The sequence below is a fragment of the Narcine bancroftii genome, chromosome 8 (genome assembly GCF_036971445.1).
Source record: "Narcine bancroftii isolate sNarBan1 chromosome 8, sNarBan1.hap1, whole genome shotgun sequence".
NCBI lineage: Eukaryota > Metazoa > Chordata > Chondrichthyes > Torpediniformes > Narcinidae > Narcine > Narcine bancroftii.
Genome location: NC_091476.1, coordinates 139,931,453 through 139,950,542, shown reverse-complemented (window position 1 = coordinate 139,950,542; position 19,090 = coordinate 139,931,453). Strand labels below are relative to the sequence as shown.

General features: G+C 36.8%; 1 protein-coding gene across 3 annotated transcripts in view; it reads right to left on the bottom strand.

Moving 5' to 3' along the window:
• Positions 1 to 19,090, bottom strand: part of LOC138741257 (histone-binding protein RBBP4) — a 57,714-nt gene that overhangs the window by 14,281 nt on the left and 24,343 nt on the right. For all 3 annotated transcript variants that reach the window (XM_069895046.1, XM_069895048.1, XM_069895047.1), the window contains 3 exons: positions 11,653 to 11,768; positions 4,099 to 4,259; positions 2,610 to 2,736 (listed from right to left, as the gene is read on the bottom strand). In XM_069895046.1, the coding sequence (XP_069751147.1) occupies positions 2,610 to 2,736; positions 4,099 to 4,259; positions 11,653 to 11,768 (404 nt within the window). The remainder of the gene's footprint in view (positions 1 to 2,609; positions 2,737 to 4,098; positions 4,260 to 11,652; positions 11,769 to 19,090) is intronic.

The following is a 19,090-nucleotide window of genomic DNA, read 5'->3' as shown; positions in this document are numbered from 1 at the left end:
GCCTGTTGGTTAGGGGCAAGTGGAACTCTGCAAGGATCTGTTCTAGGACCCCTGCTATTTGTGATTTCTATAAATTATGTGGACAAATAAGTAGAGGGATGCGTCAAAAAGTTCGCGGATGAACTAGAGTTGGACGTGTTGTGGATATTGTTACGAACTAACAACCCTTTTAAATTTTGTTGGGACTAAAGGGACTTTGTTAGCACTAACACAAGAACAACAATGGAAAATTCATTCGAAAATGCTAAATTCAAAATAATTGCTATTTAATTAAACTATTAACATTTCTTACTTATTTCTAAACTTATTTAACTCAAAATTTGTGTGTGTGTGTGTGTCTTAAATTCTCAGTTCAGAAATAATTGTAAAACACTTTTAAACATATCTTCAGGCATCTTTACTCACAATGTGGTTATCTTCTTCGACAATGAAGTCATAAACCAGACAAGGGTTAAACGAAATGGCCATACCAAAATAGACCCAGTAGAAATCTGCCCATTTTTCCAAAAAGACAGTGAAATAATCTTCCTTATTTCAAAAGCCACTGATTCAGTGTTCCCCTTTCCCCATACAACAACACCACCAATTCTGGTTACTGTAATTCAACCCTGTCTTTCACAAGGTTTCAACCCCTGTGTCACAGGGGTTTTGACTTCTACCCTCTCCAAATTGAACTCTTCCAAAACTGAACTCAAAATGTCCGAATTCGGAAACATTGCTCCAAATCATGTGACCATTACATCATCACTGAGGAGAGTTCAAATTCTTTGAAACCACATGACCATCAGTTTTATTTTTACCAAAATTCTGTTCCTTTTTCAAACCCACTCCATAATCGATAACAACCTCTGATCTCATCTGTGTTCAAGAGGCTTAAGCGGTTTTAGTTTAAAAACAGATGGCTTCCTTAGCAGTTCTTATTGAGTAATTAAGATCCATTTCAAATCCATGAGACACATCTACTTGGAGAATAAACACTCTTTTCTGAAAACAATGATTCTCTATAAATGTGCTGTGACCTGTGAGTGACTCTGTACCAACTCACAGCTAACTAAGAATACAGATACCATATTTTAACTCTGTACTTTACTAAGACATTTAAAAAAAAGAAATATAGTTTATATTCAATTAAAGGTCAACAAATCCATTACAATATTATAGAAGTTTGTTGTAGGTTACAACAGGATAGAGACAGGATGCAGAGTAGAGCAGAAAAGTGGCAGATTGAGCTCAATCCTGTTAAATGTGAAGTGATGAGTTTTGGAAGGTTAAACCATGTAGAGAACATAGTTAATTGCAGGATTCTTGTGTGGAAGAAGAGGGAATCGGGGTCCAAATCCATGGATTTCCCAAGGTTGATAGAGTATTTAAAAAGGCTTATGGAATGCTGATCTTCAATAGTCAGGGGATTGAGTTCATTAATCATGAGCTAATGTGGCAGTTCTATCAAACTCGGATTAGACCACACCTGGACTATTGTTTAGTTCTGGTCACCTCATTACAGGAAGGATGTGGAGAGGGCGTACAGGAAATTTACCAGGACATTGCCTGGATTGGAGAATTCTTATGAGGCAATATTAAAAAAGCTAGGACTTTTTTCCTTGGAGTGAAGGATGAGAGAAGACTTAATAGAGAGGTCTACAAGATTATGAGGCATAGAAATGGTTGACAGCCAGCACCTGTTTCCAGGGGCGAGATGAACAAACTCCATAGGACATCTGTACAAGGTGAGAGGAGGAAAGTTAGGAGAGACATTAGGAACATTTTAAATTTTAACACACAGAATGCATTGCCAGTGGTGGTGAAGGCTAATAAAATAGGGTCATTTAAAAGACTCTTAGGCACAAGATGCAAGAAAAACAGAGGCTTATGGGTGTGAGATAGGGAAGGTTTAGTTTGTTGAGCAGGTTTATATAGGTCAGCACAACCTATATAAGGAAAGGCTGGGGCTTTTCACCCTTGAGCATAGAAGACTAAGGGTGTTATTATAAAGGTTTATAAAATCATGAGGGCACAGATTTTATGTGGGAGGGGAAAGATTTAAAAAATGACCCAAGGGGTACAATTTTCACACAGAGGACAGTTGATATAATGTATGGAACAAGTAGCTGAAGGAAATGGCAGAGGCAGGGACAAATATAATGCTTGAAAGGTATTTAGACAGGTTTATAATAGGAAAGGTTTTGGGAGATTATGGGCAAATGGGACCAGCTCAAAAACGCATTGGTTAGCAAGAATGAGTTGGGCAAAAGGTCCCATTTCCATGCTGTACAACTCCATGGGTCTGAATATGCTGGCTATCATTTACTCCTCCAAAATGTTCTCATCCTTGGTCATCACATATCATAGTTTACCTCAATCTCCACTAAATAACCAGGATTTGCTCATTTTTCCCATTACTCCTGATAAACAATTTGACACACTTTCATTATGAAGATAATTTGTATGAACAAATAAAAAGACGGAAATGCATTTGGTGACTTCATTGATACAAGATTACTTTACCATCCATTTATTTTTGAAAATTATTATTAGGTACAGAGAAAAATACAAAAATGTTCATCTCATAATAATGTGAACTTTAGGTAGAACAAGCCTCAAAGTCTCACCTTATCAGCAGAACCAGTTGCCAAGATGAATTCGCTATAAGGATTGAAGGAGAGACAGTTAACTTCTGCAGTGTGTGCATCAACTGAGTGACTTGGCTTGGATGTGTTGTTAGATCTGGTATCCCAACTGGAGAAAAAAATTGAACTTGAAGTTAAAAGTCAAATTTTATATTTTTTGCAGCATCCCATAAAATTAGAAATGTTCATACATCTTACAGAGCTAGTAAATAAAATACCATATTTAAGATGGACACGAGAGAGTAAATAGCTTCTCTCAGAATGTTATGACAGTTTGGAAATCTCCAACCCAGAGGGTAATTGACCCCAGAGTTATGAATGTATCCAGGTCAATAACTGGCAGATGGTTAAATTGCATGGGAATTCAGGGATATATGGGTACGAACTGGGGAAATGATTCAAGGCCAAGAGTGGAATTGCAGAGCATCCATAATGTGCCCATTCCCATTCAATTCCTACAACCGTATTTATTCTGTTTCAGATCAAAAAGTTTTCATACAAATGACAGCTGGCAGCTGTGCCTGACCAGAAATGCTCTTACCCATGTGATATTAAGAACTTGGAGCAATTGAGCACCAATTTAAATAAAGAGAGAAAATGTTGGAAATGCTCAGCCTGTACATTAATAAGGGGGTTAAGGAAAGAGGAGAATACAACAGAACAGAATGATTGCAAGATGCAGAGCTGCAAGAAATGCCTAGCACGTTAAGGCACATTTGTGGAGAAAGAAAAACTGAGCTAATAATGCAGGTGGATGACTGGCTAGTTTTAATATGATTTATCCCAAATGGCCGAGTTCTACATTAAGTTTAGAAAGTTACAATGTTTACAGACATTTTCTGTACAGAGATTTATCCTGGGTGAAAAATTCTGAAACCGCACTATACAAATTGATTAAAAGAATTTAGAAAATGTTCAGAAAGTAGAGGAGAATTCATTACAGTACATTGTGTTGGTGCAAAGGAAAACTGGAACAACCAAATTGGGATTATTTTAGATTTTTATTTAGTTACAGCATTGTAAGAGGTCCTTCATGTACATGAGCCCACAGCACCCAAATATACCCAAGCAGCCAATTAACCTACTAACCTTGCACATCTTTGGAGCATGGAAAGAAACTGGAGCACTTGGAGGAAACCCACACATTAGGGTGAGAAAAACAAACTCCTTCCAGACAGCACTGGATTCAAACCCAGTTGCTGGCACTGTAATAGCTTTGTGCGAAACACTACACTAACAAGGACACACAAGTAATAATTGACCTTAAGAATCATCATGAATTATGACTGTAAAATCAGAAAAGAAAATTGCAAGATACCCAATTTGGGTGCAGTTGTGCATGTAGTATTTCATTTAATCTTGAATAAGACTAAAAATTAAAAACATACTCACCCAGTCAACATGTTAACAGTTGCAGCAAATGGTCTTTTAATTTGAAAATTTTAATTAAGTCAAAAAAATTTGAACTTACATCATTAGTTTTTGATCATCAGCTACAGAACCAAACAGAGACTCATGTAGCAGGTGCCATGACACATCTTCCACTACTGCTGTGTGACCAGTAAAGATAGTTTTTGCATCGACTATTTTTCCTTCTTTCGGCACAGCACTGATGTCCCATAAACAGATAGTCTGAAAATGAAAAACAGACACAGATTAATTCTTCAACATACAAATCACTTTATTTACTGTTTATGAATTTAATGCAGATAAATGCGAGGTGTTGAACTTTGGAAGAACTGAGTTACAGGGAAATGTTAGACAGGCTAGGACTTTATTCACTGAAGCGTAGAAGAATGAGGGGAGATTTGATGGAGGTATACAAAATTGAGGGGCATAGAGTAAATGCAAGCAGGCTTTTTCCACTGAGGATAGAGGAAATAACTAGATGATAGGTTAAGGGTGAAAGTGGAAGTTTAAAGCAGTGGTTTTCAACCTTTTTTCTTTCCACTCACATACCACTTTAAGTATTCCTATCCTATAGGTGCTCTGTGATTAGTAAGGGATTGCTTAAGGTGGTATGTGAGTGGAAAGAAAAGTTTGGAAACCACTGTTTTAATCGTACCTAATTGACTCAACTCCAAAGGAAATGGGCCAATGACAATTTTTCTCAAGCAAAATATTTCAGTAACAATTGGGTCAAGAGCAATGATTCTCAATCTTCCCTTCCCACTCACATACCACCTTAAGCAATCCCTTACTAATCACAGAGCACTGATGCCATAAGGATTACTTAAAGTGGTATGTGAGCGGAAAGAAAGAGGTTGAGAATCACTGGAAGGGAACATTGTGGTGGGAGTGTGAAAAGAGTTGCCAGCTGAATTGGTTAATGTAGGGTCAATTTCAGCATTTAAGAAATATTTGGACATGAACAGAAGGGATATGGTCCAGATCAGTGGGACAAGGCAGAATAGTAGTTCAACACAGACTAGAAGGACCAAAGGGCCCATTTCTTTGGTTCTACATATTCTTCACATGGTGTTGCATTCAAATTTCATTTTCATCTCTCTTAAAAGGTAACAGAGAACTAAATAGCAAACTACATAACAGTAAGCAGGTAGATTTTTCTGAAGTTCAGGAACAGATCCTTTTGGCAGCAAACAATAACATTCACATTTGAGAGCCAAAATTAACACACGATCACTAAATACATGAACTACCAATTTCAGAATTACAATGATAAATATCTTTAGTTCCTCAGTTCTATAATTGTACAAAAAAAGGGCATCATTATTTAGTTTGCAATTGATAACAAGAATCTTGAATTATATAGAACATACAGAACAAAAACAGAATATTTATGAACCTTTTAAATATACATACAGCACACAACAGGCTATTTCACCCCACAAGTCCATGCTGCCCAATTACTACAACCCCCGGTACATTTCAAATGGTGGAAGGAAACTGGAGCTCCTGGGGAAAACCCACACAGACACAGGGAGAACGTACAAACTTCTTACAAACACAGTGGGATTTCAACCCCGGTCCTGATCATTAGCGCTGGAAAGGTGTTGCGCTAACTACTAGCTAACTGTATCCCCCCCCCCCCCCCCCCCGTGTCAATATTAGGCTCCTCTTTAGCCTCCTCCTGAAACTCTTTATCTATCTGTGTCACCTCTATCTGCATTCTTTTTTCCCCAATAAAACTGTGGAACTCCACAAACATATCTATCCTATTAGAGCAGTGGTTTTCAAACATTTTCTTTCCACTCACATACTACTTTAAGTAATCCCTATGCCATAGGTGTTCTGTGATGAGTAAGGGATTACTTAAGGTGATATGTGAGTGGAAAATATTGCAAGGTCCCATTTTAGTAAAATGGCATTATTACTGTAAGGGATAGTATTGACAGGAGACTGAATGGTCACTATTATAATTAGCCCAGTGACAATTTGATACATTGGAAGAACTGAGGGAAGGTTTGTCACAGATTGTTCCAAAATTCGATACATTTGGAAAGACATTGTGATTTTACAAAGTAGAACCATGCTGATTGCTGGAGAGAAAATAACTCTTTGAAGCAGCTCTTTTGTGAAATTCAGGGCAAAGCAAGCTTCTGTGAATAACTGGGCCTTTTCATGGATTGACCTGTGCCAAGATGGTCTTTTTGGGAAGCAAAGTGCTTCAGTTTGATTATGACAAACAGTGGAGGTCACTTGGAGAGACTGCTTCATTTTAAGTGTGACTAGCAGTGAAGTTATTTGAGCCCCTTTCGCACTTGGATCCCACTAAATTGGCTGTACAGTGTCCTGGGATAGGACACTGCATAAGATCATAATACATTGATCAGGATTTAGGGCAGGCCCACAATCACTCGATGCGTCATGACATCACCAGTAAAAGGTAGAACAGTCCTAACCCTGGGGATGGCTCCTTGCATGTATGAAAACATTCAGTGTCCAAGTTAGGAGTGGTCTCTGGATTTTTTGGTATGTTGTTTTTTGTGATTTTATTTAATACCTGATTTAGATCTTCCCAAAAATTTTTCACTTTCTCACATGCCCAAATTGCATGTAGTTGTTCCCATTTCCTTCTTACAGCGAAAACATCTATCTGATAATGTTGGATCGCATTTTATTTTTAACTTTTGAGGCGTGATATATAACCTGTGTAACCAATTATACTGTATAATGTGTAACCTTGTGTTTATTATATTTCTCATAGTTCCAGAACATAACTTTTCCCATGTTTCATTTTTTATCTTTATGTTTAAATCTTTTTCCCACTTTTGTTTGGGTTTATAGCTTATTTCATCATTTTCTTTCTCTTGCAGCTTGATGTACATGTTCATTATAAATCTTTTAATTATCATTGTGTCTGTAATCATATTCAAAGCTGCTTCCTTCTGGTAATCTCAGTCTGTTTCACAATTTATCCTTTAAATAGGCTTTCAGTTGATGGTATGCAAACATTGTACCATGAGTTATTCCATATTTGAACTTTATTTGTTCAAATGTTAATAAATTATTTCCCAAAACACAATTTTCTATTCTTTTAATTCCTTTTCTCTCCCATTCTCTAAAGGAAAGGTTATCTATTGTAAAAGGGATTAGCTGATTTTGCGTCAATAATAATTTTGGTATTTGGTTTTCCTTTCTCAGTGAATCTTCTTCCATATATTGAGTACATGATGCAATACTGGTGAGCTTTTATATTGGACCAGCTTTTCATCCACTTATAAAGTATATGTTCCAGTACCTTCTCCCCTATTTTATCAAGCTCTATCTTAGTCCAATCTGATTTTTCCCTTGTCTGATAAAGATCTGATAAATACCTTAATTGTGCTGCTCTATAATAATTTTTAAAGTTTGGTAACCGCAAACCACATTGGTTGTACCTCTCTTTTAATTTATCTAATGCTATCCTCAGTTTCCCGCCTTTCCAAAAAAAATTTCCTTATTATTCTCTTTAGTTCATTAAAGAATTTCTCTGTTAAGGGAATTGTTAACGATTGAAATAAGTATTGTATCTTTGGGAAGACATTCATTTTAATGCAATTTACCCTTCCTATCAACGTTAGCGGAAATTCTTTCCAATGTTCTAAGTCTTCCTGCAATTTCTTTATTAGTGGCTGATAATTTAATTTGTACAAGTGGCTTAAATTATTATCTAACCTAATAACCTAGGTATCGGATTGCTTGTGTTCGCCATTTAAATGGTGATTCTTTTTAAAATTCTGTATACGTTTGTAATGTTACGCATTTTATTTTTTTGTCTGCCAATTCTCTTCTTTTTGTTATATCATCCCTTGTTGCTAGTTCCTTTTCTGTACTTACTATCTCCCTTTCCAAATGCTCTATTTCCCGATTGTAGTCCTTTTTCATCTTAGTTACATAACTTATTATCTGCCCTCTAATGAAAGCTTTCATTGCATCCCATCATATAAATTTGTCTTTCACTGATTCCATATTTATTTCAAAATATATGTTAACTTGGCATTCAATAAACTCTCTAAATTCCTGCCTTTTATGTAGCATGGAGTTTAACCTCCATCTCTATGTTCTTGGTGTGGGATGTCCTCCAGTTCTATTGCTAATAACAGGGGTGAATGATCAGATAGCAATCCAGTTTTATATTCAGTTTTTCTAACTCTCCCTTGAATACAGGCCGACAACAAAAACATATCAATCCTTGAGTATGTTTTATACCTACTTGAATATGAGTATTCCTTCTCTCTTGGGTGCTGCCTCCTTCATATATCCATAAGTTTCATTTCCTGCATTGATTTAACCATAAATTTGGCCACTTTATTCTTTTTGCTAGTCTTTTGTCCAGTTTTATCCAACATTGGATCCAAATTAAGGTTAAAATCCCCTGCTATTAATATATTTCCTTGTGTATCTACAATGTTCAAAAAAACATCTTGCATAAACTTTTGATCCTCTTCATTAGGTGCATGTATATTGACCAAATTCCAGAATTCTGAACATATCTGACACTTTATCATTACATACCTCCTTGCTGGATCTATTATTTCCTCCTCTATTTTGATTGGTACATTTTTATTAATTAATATAGCTACACCTCTAGCTTTTGAATTATATGATGCTGCCGCTACGTGCCCTACCCAGTCTCTCTTTAATTTATTGTGTTCCACTTCAGTTAGACGCGTTTCCTGCACAAATGCTATGTCTATTTTTTTCTTTTTTCAGTAAATTTAATAGCCTCTTCCGTTTAATTTGGTTATGTATTCCATTAATATTTAGTCACATAATTCAACATGGCCATCTCATACCCTGTTTACACCTCATTTCCGCTTCCTCACTACCACCATCCTCCTTTTAATCTCTGTTTACTCTTTTTAAACGCAATGTATGACAACACATTTAAAACAGAAAATACTTCACAACTCCCACATTCAATATTCCCTTAGCCCCAAATGTCCCCCCCCCCCCCTCTGAGTTGCCCCTTATCCCTTGCCGGGCAACCACAACTCCCCTCTCCATTTGGATTGCGAACCCACTCGCAAGCATCAACTGATTTCGCAGTGACAGTTATTCTCTCCCATCCAACCGCCCCAAAAAACTTTTTTTTACACATATAACGAAGCTCACCCTTTTTTTCCCCCTTACTTCCTTTCTTCCCTTCTCTTTCGCTTTTTTAGTTCTTACATATACATTATTTTTACATCTTTATATGTATTTTATCGCCAATCTTCATTCTTGCTACATCTCTTCATCTATCCTACTGTCCTGCAGGCATTCTCCAAATTCTCGTGCTTCCTCCGGATCCGAGAACAGTCTGTTTTGCTCCCCAGGGATAAATATTTTAAGCAGAGCTGGATGTTTTAACATAAATTTATAACCTTTTTTTCCATAGGATTGATTTTGCTGTATTAAACTCCTTCCTCTTCTTTAAGAGTTCAAAACTTATGTCTGGGTAAAGAAATATTTTTTGACTCTCGTATTCCAATGGTTTTTTATCTTCTCTAATTTTATTCCTTGCCCACTCCAGTATATTTTCTCTTGTCGTATATCTCAAAAATTTTACGAAAACAGATCTGTGTTTTTGATTTGTCGTGGTTTTGGAGCTAGTGTTCTGTGTGCCCTTTCTATTTCCATTCCTTCCTGTATTTCTGTCATTCCCAGGACCTTTGGGATCCATTCTTTTATAAATTCCTTCATATCTGTGCCTTCTTCATCTTCCTTTAAGCCCACTATTTTTATGTTGTTTCACCTACTATAATTTTCCATCATATCAATTTTCTGAGCGAACAACTCCTGTGACTCTAACTTTTTTGTCACTTTCTTCCAATTTTCTTAAGTTGTTCACGTCCATTTCTACGGCCGTTTCTCGTTCTTCCACATTTTCTAATCTTTTCCCTATTTCTGTCATGACCAGCTTTATTCTACTCACTTTTTCTTCTGTACTTTTCATTTCACTAAATTCTAATGTCAACCATTCTTTTAATGCTCTCATTTGTTCTTGAAAAAAAACTTTATATTCTGTCCATCTGTTTTACCTTCTATTTCTCTGTACAGATCTTGGTCTTCTTCTTCCTTTTCTTCTGTGTCTGCACCTGTGTTTGTATCTTCCGACTTTCCTGATGAGTTACTTGTCACACTTTGCTGGGCTTCTTCATGCTGGGCTTCTTGCTTGGCTTCTTGCTGTTGGTCCTTTTCTTCTGGGCTACACATCTGTTGGGCCTCCTGCTGCTGTTCTTCTTTCCTTTCAGTCCCTTTCCTGTCGCTTTCCTCTTCTTCCAGCTGATAGCCCTGGTGTTGGGCATCCCTCAGCTGGTCGCGTCGTGTTTGCCCGCTCCTCAGCTGAGCTCCCCTCCCGTCAGTGTTCTCCTTCTCCTTAGAAAGTGCACTGCACATGCATGACTCCTCGCGCATGCGCAGTTGTGCACTTTTGTTTTGCTCAGCAAGCCATTTTTGCAGTCCAGCGGTCGGGGGGTCGCAACACTGCGGGGTTGTCACCAGCCTTGGAGAATGGGCTCTCTTCTCCACGATGGCTCCCTGTTTCTTCATGCAGTTAAGGCCTTCTCCTTTCTCTTCCGGCGTCTTTTCTTTTTTCCCCGCTGTTTTTACTTTTTCCTTCTTGGGTGCCATTTTCTTTCTTTTTCCTATAATTTTATTTTTTATTTGTTATGTTTTATATTTCTTGAACTTTGTATTTTCTTAACTTTATTTCTTCTTTTCTGGAGAGGGCTGGTATTCCCCTACCAGCCACTACTCCATCATGTGACTCCCTCCTGGTGTTTGATTCCTGAGATCATTTGCGGGTGTGAAAGGGGTTTTGGAAGCTTTGTGAAGGCCACCCAAGAACTCGTGTGGATGGACATTTCTTCAAAGGCAACACAAGAATTATTCTTAAGTCTGCACCAGCCACAAGTCCAGTTTTTCCATCAGTTTCACATTAATTCTGGACATCAAATTTCAAAGGCCTCGGCTTTCAACACTGAATTTGAAAGACTGAACTTTGAAGTAAATTTCTAGATTTTGGCCTGGACTGTAATGGCTTGGGTAGATCACACACAGACACACTCACTAGACACCTGCGCATAGCTGAGGATAGATTTAGTGTTAAGGACAGTTCAAAAGTTAAGACTATAGTTTAAGAGATAGAAATAAAATTATTGTTTTAAAATTAAACACTGACTGGTTCATTGCCCATTGCTGCTCGTTACGGGCGGTTCGTAACAGAAAAAAAGAGTTGAGAACTACTGCTCTAGGCCCAATTATTACTGAAATATTGTGCTTGAGAAAAATTGTCTTTGGCTCATTACCTTTGGAGTTATGAAAATGTGCACATAACAAGTCAATTAGGTGTGATTAAAAGAATGGTTTTCAAATTTTTTTCTCACCATTTTAAGTAATTCCTTAATCACAGATCATCAATGGCATAGGGATTACTTAAGGTGGTATGTGAGTGGAAAGAAAAAGTTTGAAAACCACAGTATTAGCATAAGACACTCCCTGTGGTAGCAATCTTTACTAACAGCTCCTCAAACTAATATTGTTAAACGAACACCCCTTTGGTTTTCCATAAATCACCAAAGTGACAATCAATACTTGCATGGTCATCTGAAGCACTAAGTAAATGGCCACTCAGATTTGGGTTCCACGATAGGCCATAGCCTTCCTTCTGATGCCCTCGCAAGCGAAGGTCTGGGTTGCATTCACCTGAGGGATCTGTGTGAAGGTAAAACACAGATATTCTCCAAGTAAGCATGTCAAAACACACAATTCAGGTATTATAATCAGATAAATAAGGAGCTATTGAATGGTAACTGAAACAAATGTGTTTATCAGCACCCTGTTTTAGTATCTTTAAATATCAAAGTTTCCAAATTTTGAGAGGAAAAGATGGATTGTTAAATTTGGTTTCAGAATTATCTTTTGAAAAAGAATGTAAATTTACGAGCAAGGACAGCATTTACTGTCCACTAGGTGCGAGTGGTTATGAAGCAGCTTCTTTAAACCGATGAAGATCTTACTCCTAAAATGGTTTTGGGAAAGTCGTTCAATGATTTGGACCCAGTGGCAATGATAGATTACCAATAAATTTTCAAGTCAAGATAGCATGCAACAGACAGGTGGTAATGTTCCCATGCAATTGTGACCCATGTCAGTTTTGACGGTGGGTGACATGATCTTAGGAGGAGCGATCAAAATATCCTGAGTATTCACAATGCAGCTTGTGGATGGTACACAAGGCAGGTAGTGTGTGTCATTGGTGAAGGCAATGAAATATTTACGGTAATGGATGGAATGGGCTGCTTTGTTGAGCTTCTTGAGTGTTGCTGCAGCTGCACACAGTTAATTAGAGAGAACTCTACTCTTTAAAGATGGTGGAAGAGCCTTGGTGTCAATCAGTCACTCACTGCTGGAAACCCAGACTTTACATTGCTATTGTCGCCACAATATTTATCTGGCTGATCCACACCACCCACCCTCCCACCCTCGAATGCTAATGTTGAGGAACTATGCAATGGAAATGCCAGTTAAATCCTCTTTCTGTTTGCCAATTTCATAGTATAAATGTTATTTGCCACTTATCAACCATTGCCTAAATGTTTACTAGGTATTACTGCAGACAAGAAATTCGGAGTTGAAAATGGCAAGTAAGATTGTGTTACACTACTACTCTTGCGTTGTCGGCAGATTATTACATGGCGAGTGTTTAGGCAAATATTATCTCGATTGGAACTTTTTTGAATAAGCTGCAACTGGGCAATTTTCCACCTTGTCCGGTCCTTGGCTAGAGGATCAGCTCGTTCTGCACTACAAATCTTCACAATAGTAAATCAAATTAGTTAAGTCTGGGTCCCACAATAGTGGGAATCTCAAGGGAAGCAGAGATTATCAACTATTCAGCACTTGTTCCCAGATGTTAAAAGCAAGATGGAGTGGGCTGATAATTACTTTTCAAAGTCAAATTCAATACCCAAATCTATGTGAAGAGCTGCTTGGTTTAATTCTTTCATCATTTGAATACTGTGGCAATGGTACAAATTCACAATGTGCGGAGTCACTTCAGACAACATTCCAGATGGCTAGACTAATTAAGAGCATTGAAGTGAACCAGATGAATTTTAAAAATATTGTAAAGCATAGAGTGATTGGGAATCAGTATGGTTTTGTGGAGGGAAGATCATGTCTCACAAATCTAAGTATTTTTTTAAGAAAACTGATGAAGCCAGAGTGGTAGATGTGGTTTACATGGACTTCAAGACTTTCAACAAGATTCATTCATTATTACTTTTTTCTTGTGAAAGTTCTGAGGTAGTACATCCATCGTTTAGATGGAGGTTTAATGCAATGTTATTGAAAAAAACAGAGTTTGTTACTTTTGTAAAAGAACATATCTCTTTATTTTTGACTGAGAATATTAAGTCTGTGGATAGTCATTTTGTAATATGGGATGCTTTAAAAGCTTATTTGAGGGGGCAGATTATTAGTTATTCTACGAAAGTTAAGTAACAATATATGGCAGAAAGTTAGAATATAAAATTGCTGAGTTAGAGAAAGATTTTCAGAAAGATGTAACAGAAGATAAAAAAGTTGCATTAGCGAGGTTGAAATTACGTTATAATACTTTACAGACTTATCAGTTTGAGCGCTTAATTAATCAATCTAAACAATGTTATTATGAGTTGGGGGAAAGAGCTCATAAGGTACTTGCTTGGCAATTGAAAGCTGAACGGACATCTCGGATTATTAATGCAGTTAAGAAGAATTCAAAAGTTACCTATAAACCTCAGGACATTAATGACCAGTTTTATTCATTTTATTTAAAATTATATACTTCTGAGGGGAAACAGGATAATGGTTCTATTGACTCTTACTTATCTAGATTGAAGTTACCAGTATTAGATGGAAATGAGGTTCAGGAATTGGAATCTTCCTTTATGGATTTTGAAATTAAGGAAGCTATTCAGGAAATCCCTGTGGAATGTTATAATTATTTTTATGATAATCTCTCTATTGTATTTGGAGAAGTGTTGAATCAAGTTACTGTTCAAATGCTCTAATAATTGTCATTCCAGAAAAAAGTTAGAGATCTATTAAAAGTGTCTTCATATAGACCTATTTCTTTATTAAATGTAGATTAAAAATTATAGTGAAATTATTAGCTAATAAACTTGCTAAATATTTTCCTAAATTGGTACATATTGATCAGGTTTTATTAAGAATAGAAATGCATCAGATAATATATTTCGATTAATTACTTTGGTCAACGCATATCGAAAGCAACCATTAGATGCAGAAAAGGCTTTTGATAGGGTTGAGTGGGATTTTTTATTTAAAGTGTTAGAGAAATTTAAATTCAGCCCTTCTTTTATTGGTTGGGTTAAGGCTTTATATAGGAACCCAATTGCTAGGGTGGTGACAAATGGACAGATTTCTTTACCATTTAAATTGACTCGTTCAACTCAACAGGGCTGCCCGTTGTCACCAGCCTTATTTGCTTTGGTTATTGAACCAGTAGCTCAGCCTATTAGACAAAATGAAGAAATTAGAGGGATGAGGGTTAAGAATGAAGAATATAAAATTAACTTATTTGCGGATGATATGTTGGTATATTTGACGGAACCGAAACGGTCATTGAAACAATTGCAAGAGTGTTTGCTGAAATTTGGAGAACTATCGGGATATAAAGTTAATTGGCATAAAAGTGAAATTTTACCAGTTGGAGTGGGAGGTTACTCTGAATTTAAAACAATTACAAAATTAAGGTAGACAAGTAAAATTAAATATTTAGGTGTGTTTATAGATATACGAATTATCAATCATTATATCAATTAAATTAGGTTTAAGATGGATTAAAGCAGATTTGATTACGTGGAAAGATCTTGCATTAACTTTGATTGGTCGGGTTAATTGTACTAAAATGAATATTTTTCCTCGAATTCAATATTTATTTCAGTCACTACCTTGTTTACTTACTAAGGGCTTTTTTCAAGATTTGAATAAAACAGTGCGAGAGTTTTATGGAAAGGTAAATTAGCCCGAGTGGCGTTGCATAGACTTATATGGAAGCATAAACTGCCACATTTTCAAAATGATTATGAAGCGGCCCAGTTGAAGTTTATTAGTAGATTGATGGATTTAGATCAGCCTCCCAGCTGGGCTAAAGTGGAAATGGCTTGTATATCTAGGGTTGAAATACATGAATTTATATTTTGTTGGAATTTGATTTTGTTACAGAAATATGATATGCCAATATTGAAACATTTGTTAAAGATCTGGATTAAAAAAAACAGGGTGATAGGGTCGAAAGATAAATTATCAATTTTAACTCCATTGTATAACAATCAGCTTATTCCTTTCTCAATGTTTAATAATCATTTAAAGATTTGGAATTCTAAAGGTATAAAGACAATACAAGATTGTTTTGTAGAGGGGCGATTTCTTTCTTTTAATCAATTAAGAGAGAGATTTGATATACCTGTAAATTCTTTGTTTGCGTATTATCAACTTAGAGCTTTGATAAAAGATAACTATGGTAGAGAGGTGATTTTACCTACTTTGTCGAGATTTGAATCTTTGATTTCCTCTATACCGAAAAAGGGTAATATTTCAGTTATGTATAATTGTTACAAGATAGCATGGATAAGACAGATTGGGAGAAATCTAAACTTAAATGGGAGAGTGATTTAGTATTTATTTTTCCCGAAGATGATTGGGCGAATATGTGTCAGGACAATGTAATTAAATTGACTAATGTAAGATATGGAATGGTTAATTATAATTTTTTACATCAATTATATTTGACCCCTGAAAAGTTTAAAAAAAAATGTGTTTAGTAATTTGGATTCTTGTTTTAGATGTGGCTCATGTATTGGAACTTTTCTACATGCTGTTTGGAATTGTGTTAAGTTCAATCATTTTTGGCAAGGAATTAAAGTAGTTTTGGAGAAATTATATAATTTTATATTACCATTAGATCAAATGATTTTCTTGTTGGGAAATATGTATTCATTAAGGGGAATGGGATAGGATAAAATCCAAATTGCTTTTGTACGTTTGGTGTTATCAATAGTGCGTAAATGTGTTGCTAGTACTTGGAAAGGTGATACTGAGATTAATATATGACGTTGGCATAATGAATTGAAAGTATGTATTGTTATGAAAAAAATTACTTATAATTTACATGATAATTATTCTTCTTTTGTAACTAAGTGGTCTCCGAATTTGAAATGTATGCATTTAGATATACTTTGAAATGTTATCAACATTTATAATATTTTCTTTTATTTATATATATATATATATATATATATATATATGTTCCTGTTAGGTTAAAAGGAGGGGCAAAAGGTTTGAGAGAGCCATGGTTTTCAAAGAATATTGGAAACTTGGTTCGAAGAAAAAGGGAGGTGTACATTAGATATAAGAAGCATGGAGTTAAGGAGATGTTTGAAAGATACATTGAATGTAAGAGGAATCTTAAGAGAGGAATTAGGAAAGCTAAAAGAAGGTACGAGAAAACTATGGCAAGCAGGGTGAAAACTAATCCAAAAGAGCTCTACAAATATGTTAATGGTAAGAGGAAAGCTAGAGACAAAATTGGTCCCTTAGAAAATCAGAGCGGGAAACTGTGTGTGGAGCCTAGAGAAATGGGGGAGATATTGAACAGTTTCTTTTCTTCGGTATTCACTAAGGAGAAGGATATTGGGAGATGTGAGATAAAAAAAGCAAATTGGGTAAATATGGGGAATATAGAGATTACAAAAGGTGTAGTTTTAAGGCTTTTGAAGAATATAAAGGTGGATAAGTCTCCGGGACCAGACGGGATCTTCCCCAGGACATTGAGAGAAGTGAAGGAGGAAATAGCAGAGGCTCTGGCGGTAATTTTCCAAATGTCATTAGATATGGGAATAGTGCCGGAGGATTGGCGCATTGCGCATGTGGTTCCGTTATTTAAAAAGGGTTCAAGGAGGAAGCCTGGCAACTATCGGCCTGTAAGTTTGACGTCTGTGGTAGGTAAATTAATGGAGAAAATTCTTAGAGATAGTACTTCTAAACATCTGGATAGACAGGGTCTGATCAGGAGCACTCAACATGGATTTGTGGGAGGAACGTCATGTTTGACCAATCTGACTGAATTTTTTGAAGAGGTGACTAGGAATGTGGATGAGGGTAGCACAGTGGATGTTGTCTATATGGACTTCAGTAAGGCCTTCGTTAAGGTACCACATGGAAGGTTAGTTAGGAAGGTGCAGTCTTTAGGTATAAATTTTAAGATAGTCAAATGGATTGAACATTGGCTGAAAGGGAGAGGCCAGAGAGTGGTAGTGGATAATTGTCTGTCAGGTTGGAGGCCGGTGACCAGTGGTGTGCCTCAAGGATCTGTATTGGGCCCATTGTTGTTCATTATATACATTAATGATCTAGATGATGGGGTGGTGAATTGGATTAGTAAATATGCAGACGATACTAAGATAGGTGGAATAGTGGATAATGAAGAAGGTTTTCAAGGATTGCTGAGGGATTTGGGCTGCTTAGAATAGTGGGCTGAAAAATGGCAGATGGAATTTAATGCTGATAAGTGTGAGGTGCTTCATTTTGGTAAGAAGAATCAGAATAGGACATACGTGGTAAATGGGAGAGCATTGAGGAATACAGAAGAGCAGAAAGATTTAGGAGTGACAGTACATCGTTCCCTGAAGGTAGAAACTCACGTGAATAGGGTGGTGAAGAAGGCTTTTAGTATGCTGGCCTTTATCAATCATTGCATGGAATATAGGAGTTGGGAGGTGATGTTGAGATTGTATAAGACGTTGGTGCGGCCTAATTTGGAGTTCTGTGTGTAGTTCTGGTCGTCTAATTATAGGAAGGATATAAACAGAGTGGAGAGAGTGCAGAGAAGGTTTACCAGAATGTTACCTGGGTTTAAGCATCTAGAGTATAGGGAGAGATTGGACAGATTAGGTCTTTATTCTTTGGAGCGAAGAAGGTTGAGAGGGGATTTGATAGAAGTATTTAAGATTATGAAAGGGATAGACAGAGTGGATGTGGATAGACTATTTCCGTTAAGAGGAGGAAAGATTAAAACAAGAGAACATGAGTTAAGAATTAAGGGGCAGAGGTTTAGAGGTAACATGAGGGGGAACTTTACTCAGAGAGTGGTAGCCGTGTGGAATGAGCTTCCGGGAGAAATAGTGGCGGCGGAGTCAATTGTATTATTTAAGAAAAGGTTGGACAGGTATATGGATGAGAAGAAGATGGAGGGTTATGGGCATTGTGCAGGGAGGTGGGACTAGAAAGGGGTCTTTGGTTCGGTGCGTACTAGAAGGGCCTAATGGCCTGTTTCCGTGCTGTAATTGTTATGTTATGTTATAAAAAATCTATAACCATATACAGCACAGAACAGGCCAGTTTGCTGGAACAAATCCCCACCCTCCTAGTCCCACTGACCAGCACCTGGTCCATACCCCTCCAATCCTCTCCCCTCCGTGTAATTATCCAAGTCTTTCCTTAAATGTAAATAACATCCTTGCTTCAACCACCTCTGCCGGAAGCTTATTCCACATCCCAACCACCCTTTGCATGAAGAAATTTCCCCTCATGTTCCCCTGATAATTTTCCCCCTGCAATCTCAAACCATGGCCTCTATATATCTATATATTTTTCTTTTTGCTCCCCTTAAGGGAGTTGGCTGTAGGGGCAGGAGGGTGGGATGGGTGTTAATGCAAATTTTTTTTTGATTATTTCTATATTTTATGTTTTTTTTTGTTATCTTTTAAATAAAGTTTGAAAAAAAGACTTTCAACAAGATCTTGCATGGTTGACTAGTCCAGAAAGTTAAGCCACGTGTGATCAAGGTGCATTGTCAAATTAGACCAAAAATTCGCTTGGTGATAGGAAGTAGAGGGTGGTTGTGGATGGGCATTTATCCGACCACGTCTGCAGGGATAATTGCTGGGACCCCCTTGTAATGTACATAAATGACATGAATGAGGATGTAAACCAAGGGCGACTAAACATTTTTGGTTATGGCCCATATA